Here is a 20,063-nt window from a genome sequence, read left to right on the forward strand (position 1 = left end):
TCTGTGGAACACGGACTGAGAAGCTTGTTCTAAACTGCACAGACTTACGCTTCAAAGCCTGCAGGTTTAAACCAAGCCCCATGACACTGCTCCCTGATTTCAGTATGTGCTAGTCAAACCCAAGCTCCCCCTTAGCTATGGGAAGCACATGCTGAGCTGCCTTGTGTGCATCCTGGACAGGACGGGGCAGGTTACGCATGTCTGTGCCCCAGAGTATTCAGATGGCTGCACTAATGGCAAAGCTCCTGAGTGCTGTTCTGCCTGTTTCCCTTATCTGCTGATCACTGGAGGTGGAGGTATGTGCTCAGAGACTGATATCTGAAGGCACTGTCTGTGGGCTGTGCCTATCCAGGAAAATGTGCCATTCTGCTGCTTTTGTAAATGCAGCAAGAGGTGGTGTCAGCCGGGCATCTTGGGGCGGGGGTGGAGGCTGGGATTCTTTGTTCCTCTTAGCCAGGGCCTGTTTGGGGGCTTTCTCTGTTCCCTTTCTCTGAGGATTCATAACGTCTCTCTCAGCAGCGCTAAATTCACACACTCCCCCATTGTTGGCTGCCTGACTCTAGCCAAAGCATTCTCCCTCAGGGAATGTGGCTGCGTTGCAGAATATACCTGTGTTCACACCCACTGTAATAATATTTGGACAAGGTTTGCTTTGTGAGGTATTTAAAAACTCCTAATTTGCTGGGCTGCTCTGTACTCCGGTAAATCACAGCTGGCCATTTGGGATCTAATCCTTCCGACGTCCCAAGAAAGATGGTCGGGTCAGGGAAGGGGTGAGTTCAGCATGAGGGTTGCTGCAGTCTAGCGTTCTCCAGAGCAGTTGGCTGTGCACATGGGCTATGGGCCAAGAGACACCGTTCTGTCAAGTGGAGAATATAAAGCCAACTGCATGCAAGACAGGTGGAATTCCATCCTCGGAGCCCACGAGAAATCTGAGCTGAGCCAAGGCAGAGCAATTTGCTGCCAGCCCCACACCCCACAGCTAGAATTGTATCTCTGCGTGCCATGTTAGTTATTTAATACAAGGTAGCTACCCTGCGCCCCGTAGTCATGCTGGGTGTCCCGATACAGCTGCCTGGGGCGCTGCTTTTTTTGGCCGCACTAGCAGCAGGGAACGTGCTCATTCTGCACACATCCACCGATGTCAGACACGCAGCCTGAGAGCTCATCTGCTCATCCATGCCAGCTGCACTCTGCTTCCAAAGACACCACTGTAAACCCGCTCTAGTCAGTGGAGTCACTCTGGAGTTACAATGGCCCCTGGAGTGTATTTTGCCCTCAGCACCCACCCTCCCTGTGCAAAACAGGCTATGCTCCCGCACCTCCAGACAGAGGGGCTCGTCTCCCACACTCGCCCCATTCCACCTCCGTGTTTCTAGCCAGGGAACCGTGGGGCTTTGTCCTCAGGGCCTGTCACTGTTTGTTTTACAGAATAGCCGGTTCTCACAAACCCAGCAGAATGGCCCCTTGCAGGAGCTACCGGCCTGCAGAGCTGGGGACAGGAACTGCACAGCAGACTGGTGGAACACGTATGCACATCAGCAGGGCCCGCTTTAGGCCTATTCTACCAATTCCCCCGAATCGGGCCCCGCGCCTATGTGGGCCCCATGCCCAGTGAGACTCCTTTCCCTGGCTAGAGGTGACTTCTTAATTTTTACTCACCTGGTGGCGCTCTGGGTCTTCGACAGTGAGTACTTCGCTTGCTCTGGGTCTTCAGCAGCACTTCGGCGACGGGTCCTTCAGTGCTGCCGAAGACCTAGAGCGAGTGAAGGACCCAACATCGAAGAGCTGCTGAAGACTCGGAGCACCGTCCGGTGAGTACAAGCCCCATGTGTTTTTTTACATGTGTTTTGGGGTTTTTTTTAGTTTTTAGTCATCCCTGCTGGGGCCCCGTTGAAACTGTTCGAATTGGGCCCCGCACTTCCTAAAGCCAGCCCTGCACATCAGGGGCTGCCCCGCAAGTCTCCTGCAATACTGTAGCCTCCTTGCCCCCTCCATGAGGCCTGTCACTGAGCTCCTGCCTCCGTCCCACACTCCCCCTCAGAGCACCTCTCGCATACTGAAATGCCCTGGTGCCAAGCACGTGTTGGCTGCAAGTTCAGCACCCTTTCAGAAACCCTGGTTAGAAGCCGCTCTGACCAGGTTTCCTTTATACTCCTCAGTGACCAGATGGGGGCGTTCGTGTGCACATGATGCTCTGGGATCCTGGTCGGCGCATTTCAGACCAGAGCTGTATGCGAGCTGCGATGGGCCCTTTGGGTAGGTCTATGCAGCAGCTGGGAGTGAGGCTCTGGCTAGCCACCCAAGTCGCCACCACACTGCAACATCCATACTGCTGCAACGCGCTCGCCCAGCTGCAGCGTGCACAGACGCAGGGTCACTCAAGACCACCCAAAAGGGAAACCAACCGTGCTTATGTGCATCTCTCCATTTGTCAGAACTGATCATTCCTGGGGAGGGGAGAAGGTATAAAACATTCTGGAAAAACGATTGAAGGATTGCAGCATCAGGTGAGGCACACACAAGGAAGCGGGGTCATTATTTTTATTCTGATTTGATCCAATGTTACTAATGAATGGCACAGAAATCAGCACAATTCCTTCCATGATTCTTTTCTCTCTGCAGAGCGATGTGAATTACAGAAGTATGAACACGTGTATTCAGGTGGCAAATGGCAACCCCCACGCCCCAAACACAGCAAATCACAGAACTAGAGCTCGACTTCCTTGGCAGAGTCCTCAGGAGCCACCCAATTCCCCTCCTCCCTTCACCCCAGCCTGGGCATCCGTCCCTTCCGAGGAGCAGGGTTCCCTTCAAACCAGTCAGCACCTCAGCTAACCGGGGCCTGAGCTAATGCCCAGTGAAGTCAATAAGTCTTTCCAGAGCAGGCCCCTGGAGGGCTGCTGCTGGGTGACAAGACTTTCCTCTCCATCCCTGAAGGCTGAGCACGCGCTAGCCCAGGAAGCCTGAGAGCAGGGCTGGGACTCGCAGGGGTGGCAGCCAGCCTCATCGCAGCTGGAGCAAGGCCACTCTGCGTGGCTCAAGGACACATTTTCTGCTTTTTGTTCCACCACCAAATGAGCCCAGCATTAAAGCCAACTGGGGAGCGCATTGCCTCTGTCCCCAGGGCTCTGGCAATCTGCAAGGACATTGAAATGAAAGAGCTATTGCCACCCACAAACACCCTGTGTTAATCAGAGGACCCCCCCCCCCTCACATTTCCACATCCCAAGGCTGCAGCTGGGAGATTCCTCTTCTGCCTCCTAGTGGTTCTTTTTCACAGCGGGCCAGGGCTAGCGTTTCAGCTCCAATTTAGCGACTGCTGTCCTGTGAACTTCATCGGGTCCGTCAGCGAGACGCAGGGCTCGCGCCCAGGCAAAGAACTGTGCCAGTGGGTAATCGTTACTGAGACCTGCTGCTCCAAAGGCCTGCAACAAACCCATGGGAGGTGTGAAAAGGGCAGGACAATGCCATGATGGGAGCAGCAGAGCAAAGCAGGGACACTTCGAACTGTAGAAGCAGGAAGGCAAACTCTACGGGCCTGAGGAGCTTGCTTCCTATCACACGGTTTCATGTGAATTTAGTGCTAGAAGAAGGTTCTCCATAGAATAGGAACAGTGCACAGGCAACAGCAAGACAAGTTTGCCCCACACCAGCCCCTGCTAATGTGCCTAAGTCTTGACCCAGAGGGATCATGTCTAGGAGGATGAGGTCTGGCAGCAGTTTCCTCATCCCAGGAGGCGAGGGATAGGACTAACTCGTAAGTTGCAGGAGTTGGCTGAAAGCAGAAGAACCTTGGGGCTCCAAACAACTGCTTGCTTTGTTTGGGCTAAACCCTAACCTGCAATGGGAGAGAAAGGAATGACAAGTGCACCATTCCCCACTCACCTGGATAGCACGATCAATAACCCGCAGAGCCATCAATGGAGCCACCATTTTGATCATGGCAATCTCTAGAGCAGCTGCCTGTATAGAAACAGGATCAAACACATCAGATCCATCCAGCTTGGTGAACCCTCCTCAGTCCTGGCTTGCAGCCCCTGCTATTCCCATTCTGGTCTCCCCAAAACAATGATCCCGGGCTAGGCCTGCAACCCCCCTGCTATCCCAGTCCTGGGCCTCTCCCGAACACAGACTGCTCGTGTGATAATGCTGATGGGCACGAACATCCAAGGAGGAGAGGCCCAAGCTCACTTTTTAAGCTATATTTTTGCTCAGGCCTCCGGGGAGGAAAAGATTAAGCATTAGAACTCCCCCGCAGCAACCAGACAAGCTAAGCGCACTGGGCCGAGCGCTGCAGTCCTCAGGCTGGTAGCCCCCGGAGGGCCCCAGCCACACACCTTGTTGCCAGCTGTATCCATGAGGAGGGCAGCCTTCAGGACAAGAAGCCGGGCCTGCTCAATCTCAGCGCGGGACTTGGCAATGTCTTCCAGGATAGTGCCCTGTTCGACTAGGGGTTTCCCAAAGGCCACACGAGACGTCACCTGCAATAGGCACACACAGGGCTAAGGGCTTTGAGCTTAGAGAGCTATTTTTGCTGGTGATAATATCTTACATCTGCAGAGAAGCTTTCATCCTGACTGCCCCTGCAAACTAGACAGGGACCCACTTCATCCATTGCTGGGATGCAGCCACCTCTGGGGTGCTATGTGGCTGCTGTCTGCCAGGGCACAGTGACACTACATGGCAGTTTGGGACAGGAAGTGACGAATGCTGTCAGATTGCCTGGGGAATTGTTTAGAAGGGTAACTGACACCCTGCCTAAAATGAAATTAACCAGGACTCAGGATTCAAGTCCTTCCAAGAGTGCAACAGCAGTCAGAATCTCAAGTTTCCAGATCCCCAAAAAGCAGCACAGCACCCGCTAGCATTGATTCCTTGCTGACAGAGGGACCAGCCCCATTCCCTGCAATGTTCCTGGCTGGTCTGCCATCCAAGTATTGACTAGGTCCTACCCTGTTTAGCTCGTGAGCACCAATGTGATCACAGGCCAGGGTGGTACAGCTGCAGGTCCACTGTGTAACACTCCCTTTGCATTTTCTCTCCTCTGCAGGCAGAGGGACAAACTGACCCCTGCCATTACCACTCCAAGCCAATAAAGGCGGGGGAGAAATTCAGGCAGGTTCTGAGCAACGGAAGGAAAAAGGCGAAGAAGCAAGTAATGTCCCTCGTACAAAAGTGGAAAGAGGAGAGTTTTGAGTGCTCAGGGAACCCCACGCTTCTAGAAACAGGGAGACTTTGAAAGTATATCCCCCTGCTTCTCAGTGTCCGCTTAACACAGGCAGATATGCTTGGAAGGTAGGATCTGTAGTGAAGCACTCAAGAGTGGTACTGAAAGCTGCCTTCAAACTACCTGCATTAAGACATCTCACAAAGCCTGCAATTAGATTTTAACTGTCCTGCTGATTCCCAGACTCTCAGGATCCACCTGGCCCAGCTACCTCTCCTCCCTGTGCTATACTGAAGCAGCATGGGGTGTAACGGAGGGACGGAATAGTGGAGAGCCTGAGAATGTGTTTAAAAAGGAAGATTTGGGTGACCACAATGGTTCTGGTGCCAGCGTCAGGATCCGATTGCCTATTGGCCAGGGAGTATCCGAAGAGATTGCTGGGCTTCATCCCAGGGATATGAATTGCCTGGTTAGTTGCTGTTCTGAGCACACTCTGAACTGACATGGAAAGGGCCCAGATGTTGGAGACAACTAAGGAGGGAATCCGCTAGGGAGAGCAGAAGAGTTCGACCCTTAGGAGGAAATGGAAGGAGGAAGATTCAGAGTGTACTGGGGGTCTTATTTGGCTGAACAGAGCTGCAAACAGGGGCAGTCAATTTCTCTAATCACGAGAGAAACTCCCCACCCATGAGAAAAAGGGAAGCAATGGAGTGAAACAGCCCTTTGTCCATGGAGTACTCAGTCAGGCAGGGAAACCCATTTGGTCAGGTGTGTTGCTGTTGTGAGGCTGTTCTTGTGAAATATTTTATTGATCTGAACTCTCACCCCTGCTAGAGATCTAATCATTCATTCATTCATGCCCGTCACCCCAACCGGGGTATGGGCTGCCGGACTCCACGAATAACTCACTGTAGTTTGGCTTCCAACATCCACTGCTACAGGCTGAATTCACAGGGGTGGGGATTTGATTCTGGATGCCAGGCTGGATAAGTGGACTGTTTCCTGCTACCCATGGCGCTGTGGGTGTCAGGAAGATATGCCGCTAAAATGGATTAAAGGTGTTTACACACTACAGTGACAGTCTGCTGAGAAATATGATGCTAGAGCCAATGAGACTGAAATGCAGATAAGGCAGCACTTGGAATGCAGTTGCATAAGATAACTGAGGAGACAGGAACCCCGTCGAACCTGCAGCAATACTCACTCGCTCCTTCATGAGTGCCAGCGCCCTTTCGGAATAGCCAATGAGCCTCATGCAGTGGTGAATCCGTCCGGGCCCTAGTCTCCCTTGTGCAATTTCAAAGCCTCGGCCAGGTCCCAGCAGTATATTTTCTTTGGGCACTCGCACATTTTCAAATAAGATCTCCCCATGGCCAGCTGCAGAGGGAGGGACAGAATGCACAGAGCTCAGCGGCGTCACTCACTGGACACATCCCTGCATGCAGGAAGTTTGAATTTCTTCCCACTCCTCTCTTCCTGGCTCTTCCAGAGCCCAGGCAGCTCTGAAATGGTCTCTCACCCGCCAGGAGCAGGCAAGTGAGCTAATAACTCGGATTCTCATCAGGATTAACAAACGTTGAGGTTTGCTGGTTTCTTTCCAGTGCTTGAACAAAACAAAAGTCAAAGCCAAGGCAGAAAGGTTGGTGGGAGGCTTCTCCCCGTTCTGTTATCAGCACTTTCCAGCTCCCATCATCAGAGCCAGCCAATTCCTTGTTATTCCCAGCTCCCCCAACCACAGCCACTTCCTGTAATTCCGCATGCACAGACTGTGGACTAGAAAGCATGTCCAATGCTAAATGGACTGAAATACAGGTTTTGCTGTGGTTTCTCTTTGTCAAAGAGCCAGGAAACGTCACTTAAAGACTCAACAGCTCAAAAGATCATCTATCGGGTTCTTTGGCTGAAAAAACTAATTAAGTAATTAAATACAATGTGATGTTAATGTCACTGGGATGTTTTAACAATGTGCTACAGGCTGTAGCGGGGAATGTAGCCCCCGGATTCCAGTGTTTGCTTTAAAAGGAAGTAGCATCATAACATACTCCATGAATGATTATTTCTCATACCACTGGTCTGCCCGTTTCTACTACACCTTTCACTCCCGAGCCTTCCACGGTCAGTAAACAGCACTGATGCCTTGGGAGGCAGGTGTTATTGAACTGAGGCACAAAGAAGTCATGTGATTTGCCCACTGAGAGTTGGTGGCAGAACTGGGAAGAGGACCCAGGAGTCCTGACTCCCAGTCCCCTGCTCTGGATAATAGACAACCCTGCTTGACTATGTACCAGGGACAACGGAGGAGTGCGTGAGTGATGTAAGGAACTGGGAGTCAGGAGACCTAGGTTCTAGTCCCAGCTCTGCCACCACCCCATGTGACCTCAGGCAAGTTATTTCCCTGTTCTGGGCCCCAGTTCCCTGATCCACAGGAAAGTAATGCCCAAGTCATACAATACGGAGAGGCACGGCCCAGTGGGGTCCCACAGAAGCTAGGGCCAGTGTATCAGAGGTGCCCACAACATGTGCCCTTTCAAAACCAGAATAATTCAGTGGACAAAGCAGAGCTGTCAAGGCATGTCAGTTACAAACTGAGCTAGCTCCTTGCCTCACCTGGGGGATCTTCTTCGCCAAATACACTGAGAGGCCTGGTGACTGTTACGCCTGGAGTGTCCATGGGAACTAAGAGCATTGACTGCTGTTTGTGGCGCTGGGCTTCTGGGTCGGTCTTCCCCATAAACACACAGAGCTGGCAACGAGGATCCAGAGCCCCTGCCGGGAACAGACACAATGAAAACTAGACTGACTGGTGCTGTAGACCTCAGGCCCAGTCAATCCGCAGGGAAACATCACTGATTGCAGCGAAGGCACATCGGGGTGAATTTGGTGCCTGTCTCTAATTCTGACTTAGCCCTTTAAGAGAGCAGAGCAAATCCAGCCATCTTAGCTGTAGCTAATTCAGGACCTGGTTATTTGGTTTGATAGTTTGTTTCAAGAGTTAACAGAAGAGATGAGAGCTGGCATGAGAACTCCAGGCTCTGATAAAGGCTCTGAAGTCCTTTATCCACAATTACTGTGGAATTACCAGGCAAATTCAAGCTTTCCCACATCACCCCACCCATCCCTGTGATGGAGGGAAGAAGGCTTTTCAAGGCTCATTCAGACCTTGGCCTCTCTGCTGGAACTGCCAACATAGGTGCTCATTACTGCCTACTGGGAACTGAACCGAGACCACCCGACTCATTTGACAGCCAGCAACCAGTGGATGGTAACAGCTCGCAGTCATTACTGACCCAGCTGGGATTAGAACTGGCTGCCTACAGGTGAAAGCCTCACTATCCCATTAGCAACCCCATGTGCCACCAGACGCCCTGTATTTTATTATCCAAAAAGGGGATGTTTTCCTAATGATTAACAGAAAGCTGAAGACTGCAGCAAAAGCATTTCCCAGAGGGCCATTGGGAGGGTCACAGCAGCATCTAATGCACAAATGCCTGTAACAGTCACAACTGTACGTGAAACAGAACAGTGCTGTTTGAACTCTTGGCTTAGCATATAGCAATTCTGCTCTCCATTACTCTGGTGTAAATCCACAGTATTCCCATTCAAGACAGTGGAATTACGCTGGATTCACACTGGTGTAACTGAGTTCAGAATCTGACCCTCCGTAAGCGAGGGCTGAGTGCAAGTCAGGGCCCAGGGCCCCTTTCAAGAGCTGTTTTAGATCAGCACCCTGGAGACAAGGTGCAACAGGACAGCTTCACGCCACAGCAGGCAGCCAAGGGAGCACACGCTCTGTGACGGAGACCCAGTGTGTATTGGAATGTACCTGAAATCCACCATTTATGCCCATTTAGAATGTAGAAACCCTTTTCTTCTACGACTGAAGATTCGATGTTGGTGGCATCAGATGAAGCAACCTAAGCAGAAACACTTTCAGTTCTGAATCTGCCAGCTCCTCTCAGCCTCAGAGGGGCCGGAGAGAAGTTTCAGACATTCTAATCAGGTGGCTTGGCAGGCGAGAAGTCATTGCCTGAAGCTGGCAGAGCTCAGCGCAGCAAAGGCTGAGAACCCCAGCTCAGCTGAACAACCGAGTGAGCAAACACCTCTAAAAGCAAAGCTGGGTAGTCACACAATGGACTCCAGGCCTGACTCTTGGTGGTGCTGAGCACCTGCAGCTCCCCTAGAAAGGGGTGCCCAGCCCCTCTACCAATCGGGCGGTCAGCTAGACAGTAGTTTAATGAAAACACTTTGTTACACTTCATAATTACCACTAACTGCACAAGAGCACAGATAAGAAACATGGTGGCCAAGATTACTGGAAAGTGACTGGTGATTTTGAGTGCCTCCAACAGACACTTTAAACGAATGTGATTTTATGAAATTGCTGAGCACCCTCCCTCTGAAGAGCAGGTCCCTTTGAAGGGCCTCAGGTTGGGCTCCCAAAATCACGAGCCACTTTTGAAAACCTTGGCCAGTGAGTATAACAACTGCCAGCACTGAGAACAGGGAGCGCCGTTCTATGGTGTGGATCAGCAAGGTTCTGCTGTACTCCATCGTGTGGTTGACTGGACAGCGATCCTGACCTGCGGCTCAGTCATAGCAAAGCACGAGCGTATCTTCCCGTCCAACAGAGGCTGCAGCCAGCGTTCCTTCTGCTCTTCCGTCCCATATCGAACCAGCACCTCCATGTTCCCAGTGTCAGGGGCAGAGCAGTTGAATATCTGGAGGGGGGGAAGCCAAGCACCAGTCAGCACGGCAGAGGCATGTTTGTTGGGAAAGGGAGTTTGTGGGTCAACCTCAAACTGCACAGCTACTTCTGCCTGCCAAAAGCCCATTCCAAAGCATCAGGAAATGTAGACGACACAAGCTCATGCTGGTTTCAAAAGGCCAGAGCTAAGGGCAAAGATTTTGCCCTTAGGGGTGGAAGCTGCATTGCAGAGACAGGTCCCTGAGCCAGCACACAGCAGAATGCTGAGGGGGAGCAGCATGCACCTGGGGCTAGCGCACACTGTAGCCTATACAGATGATGTTTTCTTATGTTACATAGAAATGTAAGTGGATCCAAAAATCTATTTCCTGAAAACGGCTTGACAATAATCAAGCAAGGCCAGGTACAATATGAGTAAAGTGAAGTGAGCCAAGTCAGAAGCCAGTTAGAGATGAGTTATGGCAGAACCCCAGGTCATGCTGTAAACACAGTTTGATCCTAACTGGTTTTCACAAGTGTTTTAAATCACGTTCATATTTTGGAAAATGCACTCTCTATTTATAGCAGGGGTCTCAACGTTCCGGCCCGCGGGCCAGCTGCGGCCCGAGAACCTCCCCACTGCATCATTCCATCCTAGAATGCCAGGGTCAGTGCAGAGAGTGGTTAAGTGGAAGGCCTGTTGGCTTTAACTAACTATAAATAAAGTTTTTAATTTTAAATCACCCATTGTGTCATTCACACTCCTTCACTCCATTAAATGATCTGCAACTGCCCCAGAGGCTGGAATCTTAACATTCAGCTTGGTTTTATTTCTTATCTTTTAAACTACTAAGTGAGAACACACAAATCGAGGGACTGGACACTACGGAGGAGCTGGCCAAGTCCCCTTACGGGCAACCCCCTTGGGTGGTGTGTGTGCTGCAGCCAGCTCTCCCTTAAGTATTTGGTGCGATCCTGCCCTGTTACTGCCTGGGAGCACTGGAGCAGGAAAAAGGCTCCTACTCCACACCCCAGGCAATGCAGGGCAGGGTGAAACCTGGCTAGAAGCCAGGTTTGTAGGAGCCTGGCTAGAATGGCTCCATGCTATACTGGAAACCCGCACACGTGGTTCCATCAGGGGCTGGTGCTGGGCTGACTAGCATAGCGCACAATGGGCCACATTCTGGCCAGCACTGGCCCTCCCAAACAGCACAAATACACAATGCAAAGGCAGTATTAGCATTCAGGTTCAAAGCAGCCAGGTGCCAGAGTAGGAGCAATTGGGAGAGGAGCGGGGAGATGTGTGCAGGGAGCAGTAGTGCAGCGGATAGACTGTGAATATTCCAGCAACAGAGGGCTAGCTAAGAATCCCTCCCCCAGACCGCGTGTTTCCCCTCCACCACCCCAGATGACTTAGTAAAGGCTTAAAGCAGGTACCTCGGGCGCAAACAGTGATGTTCCCATGAGCTCACACAAATGGGAAAACTCTTGGTTTGTGAGGCCCGCTCCATATTTCACTTCTGGATCACTCTCCGCGGGTAAGAAAAGGTTCCACAGTCCTTCAGACTTTGCCTTGTCCTTAAAGAATGGAACAGCATGACACTTCGGGCACAATTCTGCTCTCCGGTGTGAGGGGCCAGCTCCCTGCCCATAGAGACCCCCAACGGGCATGGATGCAGGAAGGACAACCCCACAATGCTGGGATCTGCTGAGAAGAGCTGAGGCCTGAATTCTGCCTTTCCCACTCATCACAGACAAACACCCAGAGCTGTGGGGAAGAGACGAGCTAAAGACAGTACGTCAGACTCAGCTTGGTGTTGGCCTATTGAAGTCAATGGCGTTACACCAGGGGTGAGTTTAGTCCTATGGGTCTATGGAAACATCACGTGCAGCCTGTAAGAGGGACAAACACTAGATAGTAGAGAGATGGCTTTGGACTGGAGAATAATTTGGACCTGAAGAGCTTGATTCTGGCCAATCACAGCAGCGTAAATCAGGAGTAAGTCCTTTAAAGTCAATGGGACATAGTGGTGTGAGATCAGACTCAGGCCCCAAGGACAAATCTCCTAATGCCCAGGCCCTCTTGTATAAAAATGAAGATCACAGTTACACTGTACTTGTAGAAGTCCCTCCCTCAATCCTCCTTCCACAGCTCCAGAGATCAAATTCAGGAGACAGCCAGTATGACATGTAATGGAAGACAGCACCCGTTAGGTCAGGAACTGTGTTGGGACACGGGCAGGTTAATACACAAGACAGGATTTTGAGTGAGCAAGTCACTGAGCCAATGCAGCCCAGACAACTTGGTCAGAAGTAGGGGCTGGCTCATATCCACGAGATGGGAGACACGATAGAGGGGCTACACCTACCAGAAGATGCCCAGGACAAATGTTTCCCTGAAAAATGCAACTGTAGCCGGTCAGTTTACATGATAATGTGGGCTCTGTATTTACTGCCTCTCTCCATGACTTAATTCCCAGCCCTGTAAACTTTCCCTAGGCTCTGGGAGTCAAGCTGGTTCCCCACTTAAGTCACTGCCACCCATAATACAAATTCTGCAGTCAGAATTGAGCTGCAAGCCAGATGAGACTCCAGCTCCCCCTCTCTTACTGTACTGGATCTGTGGACTGACAGGAGCAGATACGTGATTTGATCAGGAAAGTGCACAGCTCTGGCTCAGAGGCGTCCTGGGCATCGATGTGCCATCTTACAGACCCAGGCTTGGAGGCATTGTTACTTTAAGCAGAAGTCTGACTTACCTTCAGCTCTTCTATAAGAGGATGTGGAGTCCATCTAGACTGTGAAACCTGATGATCTCTCAGAACCTGCTCAGCAGGATAGACATGGATTTCCATGAATCTCCTCAGCTTGTGGTAAAGATCCTGGGCTCTTCCGGGAAGGCCGTCAGGAGAAAGAATAAGATGAGCTTTGGAAGTGTGAGCTGGTGAGGAAGGTGCCACGGTGACATAGTTTCTCCTGGAGAATGCCCCATTCCTGGTCCAGGTACTGTAAGGTCTCGCTAAAGGTTTTGCAGCTGGATATTCTTTAAACACTCGAAATCCTTCTTTTGTAGCAAAGTCCCACGCTAAGTTGGCCATGAGCTCCACCTGCTTTCCGCTGCTTTCAGCTGCAGCTGAGCTTGCTTGACCTGCGTGAAATGAAAGTGGTTAATAATCCCCGTCTGCTTAGAGAGTCCACATGACAAAGCTCCAAACCACCAGCAGACACTAGCGCTCAGCGCTAGCGCCGCAGGATTATTGTATAAGGGACGTGACAACGATGTCACAGTTTCTCTGATTAAACACCAAGTCTATCAGCACCCTGGCAAGTTGCCAAGAGAGTCCCTAGTAGGGTAACATTTGAGCCGCCCTGGCCTGGAAGGACACAGTGCCTAGAGTCAGCCCTGAATACCCCAGTGGATGAGTCTGCAAGGAGCAAAGCAAGAGGCGCATTCTACAGCAGCGGGAAGAGCTGAGCCCAGGCGGAGGGACGCACTGTGCTGCAGTGAAGGGGGAAAAGACACTGTGTAGGACCCAGGGGGATTACGGATTCCGCTCTCAGCTTAACAGACTAACGTCCATCCCTTTCCATGGTTTCCTTGTGCTAGTGAACCAGCAAGAGCACCAAGTAGTGGTACCAAGCTTTTCGCATATGTACCAAAGGCCTGGGCTTTGCTTCTGTGATCTCATGCAAAGCCATCAAACATTTCTCCTCTTGTTCACAGATTCATCATCTGCAATAGCAGTCACCCCACTTCCCTTCCTCCGAGGCACAGCAGGTCAGGCAAGCTTTGAGCTGTGTTTCCTGGTCTTCGACTCAGCATGTGATAACAGCAGGCCAGGTGCTGGGTATGGTTAATATTGCTCCCAAAGCCCTTCACAATATACATGCAGCCCCGCTGAAAAGTGGCCAGCTCTGGGGTAGAGGGCAGCAATCAGGCAGATACTAGTGCTCACCTACAGCCGCCCCGCCCAGTAACCACATCAGACCTTGCAATGCAGCAAAACGCAACAGCTAGTGAAAACACACTGTTCTCTCCATCTTTGTGCTTGTTTGCAGAAACCACTCCTCTATTACAGATGGCTATCTGAGCAAACACGGCTCGCTGTGTGGCATTCCAACTAGCCTTCAAGCCAAAGCCTTCCAAGGCCTATGCAAGGGAGGATTCGTTCTGTAATAGTTGTGAGCTCTTAACTATTTCTCTTTGAATAAATACCCTTTGCCCCCTCCCACACCTTACGAACATTAAGGAATTAAGTCCCCCATCACTCCTCTGAGGAAGGGGAAGAGTACATTCTCAGGATGGCACCTTTTGGGCCTGAAACTGAAATGCAAGTGCCAATCAGAGTATCATCATCATGGCAAATCCCAAAGGAACCCAGCCTAACAGACTGAGTGCCAAATCCGAGTGTGTGCCCCTCCAATTATATTCTTTTTACAGGTGTAGGCTCTATGGGTATGGACTTTGTCTATAAAAAGTGGGGGCAGTGCTCAGTCTGACTGTACGTACCCCTGGGTGACCTGCCCATCATCACAAAGAGATTCAGAGACCGAGCTGGGACTTGAACCCAGATCTCCTAATGTCCAGCTGCAGCCACAAGCCACCTTAGCCCTTTTAGAAAAACTTGCTACATTTGTCCCTCAATCCTGCCACACTGTGTAAGTCACTATTGCCTTCTACTGGCCGGAATTTCAGAGCCGCTCAAAATGTATCGTTATGATGCCCTCTAGAGTTGTAATACTGCTACACAAGCTACTGTACAGACATCTTGCTTGCATATATATACCTGCCCCTGGAAATTTCCACTACTTGCATCCGACGAAGTGGGTATTCACCCACAAAAGCTCATGCTCCAAAACGTCTGTTAGTCTATAAGGTGCCACAGGATTCTTTGCTGCTTTTACAGACATCTGTAACTGAAGTCACCTCCCGGCCAGTGGTTAAACACTACTACACTGGTACAGCACTGACATCTCTTCAGTGTGGTTGTGGGTGGACAGCGTGTGTGTGCAGCATATAGAGGATAGATAAGCCTTCATCCTAATACATGTGGCATCAATTAAACATTCAGGGGCTGGCTTCATTTTCTCACCTGTGAGCGAGCGTTTGTACACACCCTGCAAGATGGCGGCCCCTCTGAAAAAGGAAAAGGCCATGTAGAAATTCCAGTTCTCAATGGGTGGAATTCCCATGTGCTCACAATACATCTGAAAATACTCCTCTGCTGTGGGAATTCCCAACTGTGTTACATCACAGTCCTTCAAACCTGAAAGAGAATCCGGCATAACAATGACTAGGCAGGTGGTGTTCTCAAAAAGAGTCAGACAGTTCTACGGATTCTGTTAGTTTCATGACTGGCACACATGCTCGGTGGATAAAGCAATGGCCTTTCTGCTCTCAGGTTCCAAACTCTGGTGTGTCTGAATCGTAAGCCCACCTATAACCAGGGACAAATTAGCTCTGGAGAGGCTCAGGACTAAGCTAAAATGAGGTGAAATTACCCTCTGCCTCTAACAGATACTTGAATTTACATCGGCAGAAGAAAACTGACAAGTCTCTATAGGAATTTGGCCTTTACCAAGACAGGCAGCATGTGATTGCAGTATCTTTATCCCAAACTACCCTTCTTATAAAACAGTGTTTCCCAAACTTGGGACACCGCTTGGAAAACCCTTGGCGGGCCGGGCCAGTTTGTTTACCTGCCCTGTCTGCAGGTTTGGCCGATCGCAGATCCCACTGGCCATGGTTTGCTGCTCCAGGCCAATGGGAGCTGCTGGAAGCAGCGCGGGCCAAGGGACATACTGGGCCGCCTAGGTCACCTAATGGGTTGCGCTGGCCCTGGCTACATATATCTGAAGATGTCAACACCAAGGAGAGAAGAGGATTCTTTAGGGAGGTGAGAAAAGGTAGAGGTGGTGATGGGATGAGATAAGAAAGCGAGCTCTTGTCTGAAGCACTGAGTCACATTTCCAGCTGAGCACCCTTCACAACAGTCCTGGCAGTTTCTAAACAATGTTTCCCAGCTCTTTATTTGTAAAACGTTCAAAATAGGAAGCAATTTGTGCCTTCCCCAAGAGGACACACTGTACCTTTCAATATATCCAAGTCAGAAGGCATATAGTAGGCCATGCAGTTGTACGCCACATCAGAGATGGGATCTCCTAAGGTAGAAAGTTCCCAGTCGAGGACAGCAAGGACTTCTGGACCCTCTGGATGAAAAATCAGGTTATCCAGCCTGGATCAGAAAGGGGAAGGGTTTAGATAAGTCCTAAGAGAAAAAACACTCATCAGAGGGAGCAGCATTCCTGACAGTTGGTTAGTTTCAGTTAAACAAGTGACCTGGAACTCTGTGCTAGTTGGGGGATTGATTCTATATCACTAGCTCCTTTGGGAGGGCTGCGGAAGCAGAGAGCTCAGCTCTGGGAAGTGATGGACAGAAGAGGCTTAAGTTGTTCAACCTTCTGGCTGGTTAATTGTGAACTGACGTGGTTTAAAGAGCTAAACAAGACAGTTTAGGATCTCAGATCACTAACAGAAACTATGGCATGTGCCAACTGGAAGATGACAGACTTCAGGTCAATTTCAAAATGGATTTATTGGTCATTTTAAGCCAACACTTATAATTTGTTAGTGATTCAAGATTCCAAACTGTTTTCTGCTGACTTTTTGTGTGGCGTAGACTAGAGACCTCCAAGAGTTTGCACAGAGGTTGGCTGTGATAATGGGGTGTGAAAGGCTCCTGCTGAGATGCAAAGAACCCACTCACTCCACTCACAAATAGGAGTTTTATTGGTGAAGGAAACTGTAATGCTTCACGTCTGGATGAGTTAGTGATCTGCCATACGGATCCACCATGCAGCATCAGAAATGCAAAGGAAGAGCCATGAGCTCCCCTAATCCAGGCCCTTGCAAGGCAAGTGAATGAGAGCTGGCTGCAAGGCGGGATGGGGACAGCCGAGAGGTATAATTAGGCACAATGGGATGATATTAAGACGGGGGAGAGTGAGACAGATTAGACTGGGATACTCTCCTTGAGGGGAAAGGTGGGAGCAGAGCAGTCAGGTCATTGCTTATTATTTATTTATAGCGTGCATGCCACTCCCCAGGCACTGAGAACTAGAAATGATGTACAGGGGCCGATCCTGCCCTGGCTCCCAGGGCACAGAATACATGGGAGAGAACAGATCTTTTCCAGCTCTGATTTCTACAAGTTAGAGGAGCAGCTCCTATATTTGGATTGTAAGGTCTTTGGGGCAGGGACCCACACTTTGTTCTGAGTTTGAACAGTGTCGAGCACAATGGGGTTCTCCTAGGCACTACGGTAATACAAATAATAAACAATAATAATTGTTCAGCCAGCAGATTGAAGTGTTACAGAGCGGAAGCTGCGTCATGCTCCAGCAGATCTGCAAGCCTGCCTACCACCTATGACCTTTTAAAGAGACAAATGCAGTTCTTGCTCCAGGCAAATTTTTTAGCTCATGATAAAAGTAGTTCTCACCAGTCAGAATGTTGACCTCCCCATGTGCAGCCATCGTATTACTGAAGGGTGACCTCCTTTGTAATACTGGCAGCGGGTGAGCTAATGCCACCGTCAGGCAAGGCTCCATCAAAACCACGGATCTAGTTAAACTCTCACTACTTTAAACTTCACATCGCAAGGTTCCTTCTCTGACTGCTAAGAGTGAGGCAGAAAATACCATATAATCCTCAGTGTTATGTCTCAATTAAGCTGAGATCAGCAATGGTGCCGTTTTGCAGTGGCTGTGCCCGAAAGAGAATCCAAACTGCTGATCCAAAAGCAAAGCTGGGATTAGAACCCAAGCATCCTGACATCTAGTTCCCTACTCTAACTACTAGATTAAACTCCTCTGCACCCAAATGCCACTGGTTTAAAGGCTACAAATGCACTAGGCAGATGAAATGGGGAGTGAAATGCTGCAGGTAGCTCTTGTGAGCGCTCAGGGTGCTGAACAGAGCAGTGATGCAGCTTCCTTTTCAAACAACATTGGACCATAATGCTGGGGATTTCTCTGAGATCCCCCTCTCTTCCTCCCTAGGTAACACACAGGGCCGTTTCCAAACAGGCGCTTGCAAGACAGCTAGTACCTGAAATCTCCATGCACAACCGTGGTCTTCTGGTTCCCTGCGAGATGCAATGGGAGCCACTCAATGAGTCTCTCCATGGCAGGAATAGTGTGGGTTTCTGTGGCTCGATACTGCTTCGTCCAGGTTTGAACTTGCCGTTGAACATAGTTACCTAAAGCCAAGGGAATTAAGTCTCTGGGGTATAGTTCCAAATACAAGGAGGCCTTTCAAAATAACCACAAAAGAGCAGCATCTGGAAACGGTCTAACAGCCAAAAATAAAGCCAGTCTCCGTCCAACCAGACAAATACACTTCTCCAAGAGAGCGTTTTGCTGCAGCCATGGGCCACAATCAGCCCCAGAATAATTGGGCAGAACTCCCAGCAGCCCAGGAGATTTGCTTGCTTCTGCTCAGACTGCCTTTGGTCCTGTAAGTCTGGTGAAGCAGAAATATCCGTCACCTGTTTTACACCTGGCAGCTTTAAGGAGCAGGATAGGTAGAGCATCATGCATAGCGGCTTACGGCAAGATGGTCACCCAAGTCAGGTTTTGTTGCTGTCTCAAGAAGGGAGTCTCCTCCTGTAATACTGCCACTCCCATGGTTTGGGTTAAGAACCCAGTATGTTCTCTATCTGGGCTCTGTATCGGTTCTTGGCAGGGGAATGGATTAGATATTGCAACTGGTTACAAATAACTGGGGTCCTAAACAAAAAATATAATTCCAGCAAAGGCCAAATCCTGGCGCTGCTGCTCAGCAGGAGCCCTTTGCCCCCGGAGGCGGCTCTGCAGGGGGTACTGTTGAACCTCTGGGGGCAGCATCTGAGGGAGCCCAGTCATGATGACAGCAAACAAATTATTGGCAGGAAGAGCCAATGGGAGGAAGCTCTGAAGACTATTTCCAAAAAACACTGACTCCTGGAGGATCCCAAGCAGCTGTTCCATGCACCCTTAACTGGCCTGAGGATCCGTCATGCTGCTGGACAGCTCCCCTTCCCAACCACTGCCCTAAGGATTTGGCCTAATGTGACCATACCCCTTTAAAAACTAACACACAGGAAGAGCATGACAGCAGATTTTCTTCTCACCATGCTTCCCATAATCCTCCAGTCCAGCCGCTTTGAGGTCTACTCTATGGATTTTACAGAGGACTTTGATCATAGCCATGTAAATAGCCCTCCGCTGGCCAGGGTCCAGGCCAGGAAGGGAGAGGTCCTTGTAGATGTGGCCAGAGCAGTATTCCATCAGGTAGAATGGGGTGCCAATGATACTAGAATGACAGAATTGAAACAACGGTATTTCAGTGACAGGCTCAGAGATGAGTAGAATATTCCTGCAGCTATTGCATCAGGGTAGAGCAGTTATCGCCAAGTCTGAACATGCTCTTTAATTCTAGGATTTGTTCTGTGCTGAGCGCAGTGTTTATGCCTAACGAACAAAAATCAGAACAGTTATAATAATAAATAACGACAGAACCCAGTTAACCATTATAACCATCTGATGTAAATACCCGTACAAAACAAAAGTGCAGTTAAGGTTAGAAACACGATTATGTCAAAATAACGCCTTTCTCAACAGAAGGGCTGACTTTAGGATCAAGAGCCACTTTGTGCTACTGTTTATACCTATTGGTCTTGTAAAATCAGCATAGCAATGGGAGAGGGAGATGGATTCTATTCCTTCTCATGCAAGGGCCTGTAAGAACTGTTAACCAAGTTCCAGTTGCAGAATCTTTTGTTGATGATGATGATGCAAAAGCCAGAAAGAACTCAACTTTAGCTCTCAGGGTGAGTTTGCAGGGCTGGCAGGTAGAAAAATCATCTTGTTACTTGGAACCTGAGCATATTTGATCTGGAACCATACAGGGAGTGCCATTATGCCATTTTTGCAGTCTCTTTTGAGAGCGTAAGAGCAATTTTAATTAATTGCAAAAATAAAATACTAAAGACACACCCAACACAAGCTGAATAATAATAATATGTTATGGTGCTTTGCACTTCTATAGCCTCTTTCATCTGGAGAATTCAAAATGCTTCACAATAGTTATTAGTTAAGCCACAAAAGCCCTTTGTGAGGTATGGACAAGGGATACATAGGTGAAGCGTCATCCACCTTGAATTACAG

The 20,063-nt window shown here is 49.7% G+C and overlaps 1 protein-coding gene across 4 annotated transcripts in view; it reads right to left on the reverse strand.

Annotated features, from left to right (window-relative positions):
- Window positions 1-2,527: 2,527 nt before the first annotated feature.
- Window positions 2,528-20,063, reverse strand: part of ACAD10 (acyl-CoA dehydrogenase family member 10) — a 29,573-nt gene continuing 12,037 nt past the window's right edge. For all 4 annotated transcript variants that reach the window (XM_039504785.1, XM_039504786.1, XM_039504784.1 and 1 more), the window contains 13 exons: window positions 19,028-19,209; window positions 17,965-18,115; window positions 15,945-16,090; window positions 14,948-15,121; window positions 12,614-13,002; window positions 11,292-11,432; window positions 9,751-9,888; window positions 8,994-9,084; window positions 7,778-7,936; window positions 6,375-6,547; window positions 4,341-4,484; window positions 3,889-3,966; window positions 2,528-3,428 (listed from right to left, as the gene is read on the reverse strand). In XM_039504785.1, coding sequence (XP_039360719.1) covers window positions 3,294-3,428; window positions 3,889-3,966; window positions 4,341-4,484; window positions 6,375-6,547; window positions 7,778-7,936; window positions 8,994-9,084; window positions 9,751-9,888; window positions 11,292-11,432; window positions 12,614-13,002; window positions 14,948-15,121; window positions 15,945-16,090; window positions 17,965-18,115; window positions 19,028-19,209 — 2,101 coding nt within the window. In that variant the 3' untranslated portion in view covers window positions 2,528-3,293. The remainder of the gene's footprint in view (window positions 3,429-3,888; window positions 3,967-4,340; window positions 4,485-6,374; window positions 6,548-7,777; window positions 7,937-8,993; window positions 9,085-9,750; window positions 9,889-11,291; window positions 11,433-12,613; window positions 13,003-14,947; window positions 15,122-15,944; window positions 16,091-17,964; window positions 18,116-19,027; window positions 19,210-20,063) is intronic.

Source organism: Mauremys reevesii, linkage group 18 (assembly GCF_016161935.1).
Source record: "Mauremys reevesii isolate NIE-2019 linkage group 18, ASM1616193v1, whole genome shotgun sequence".
Taxonomy (NCBI): domain Eukaryota; kingdom Metazoa; phylum Chordata; order Testudines; family Geoemydidae; genus Mauremys; species Mauremys reevesii.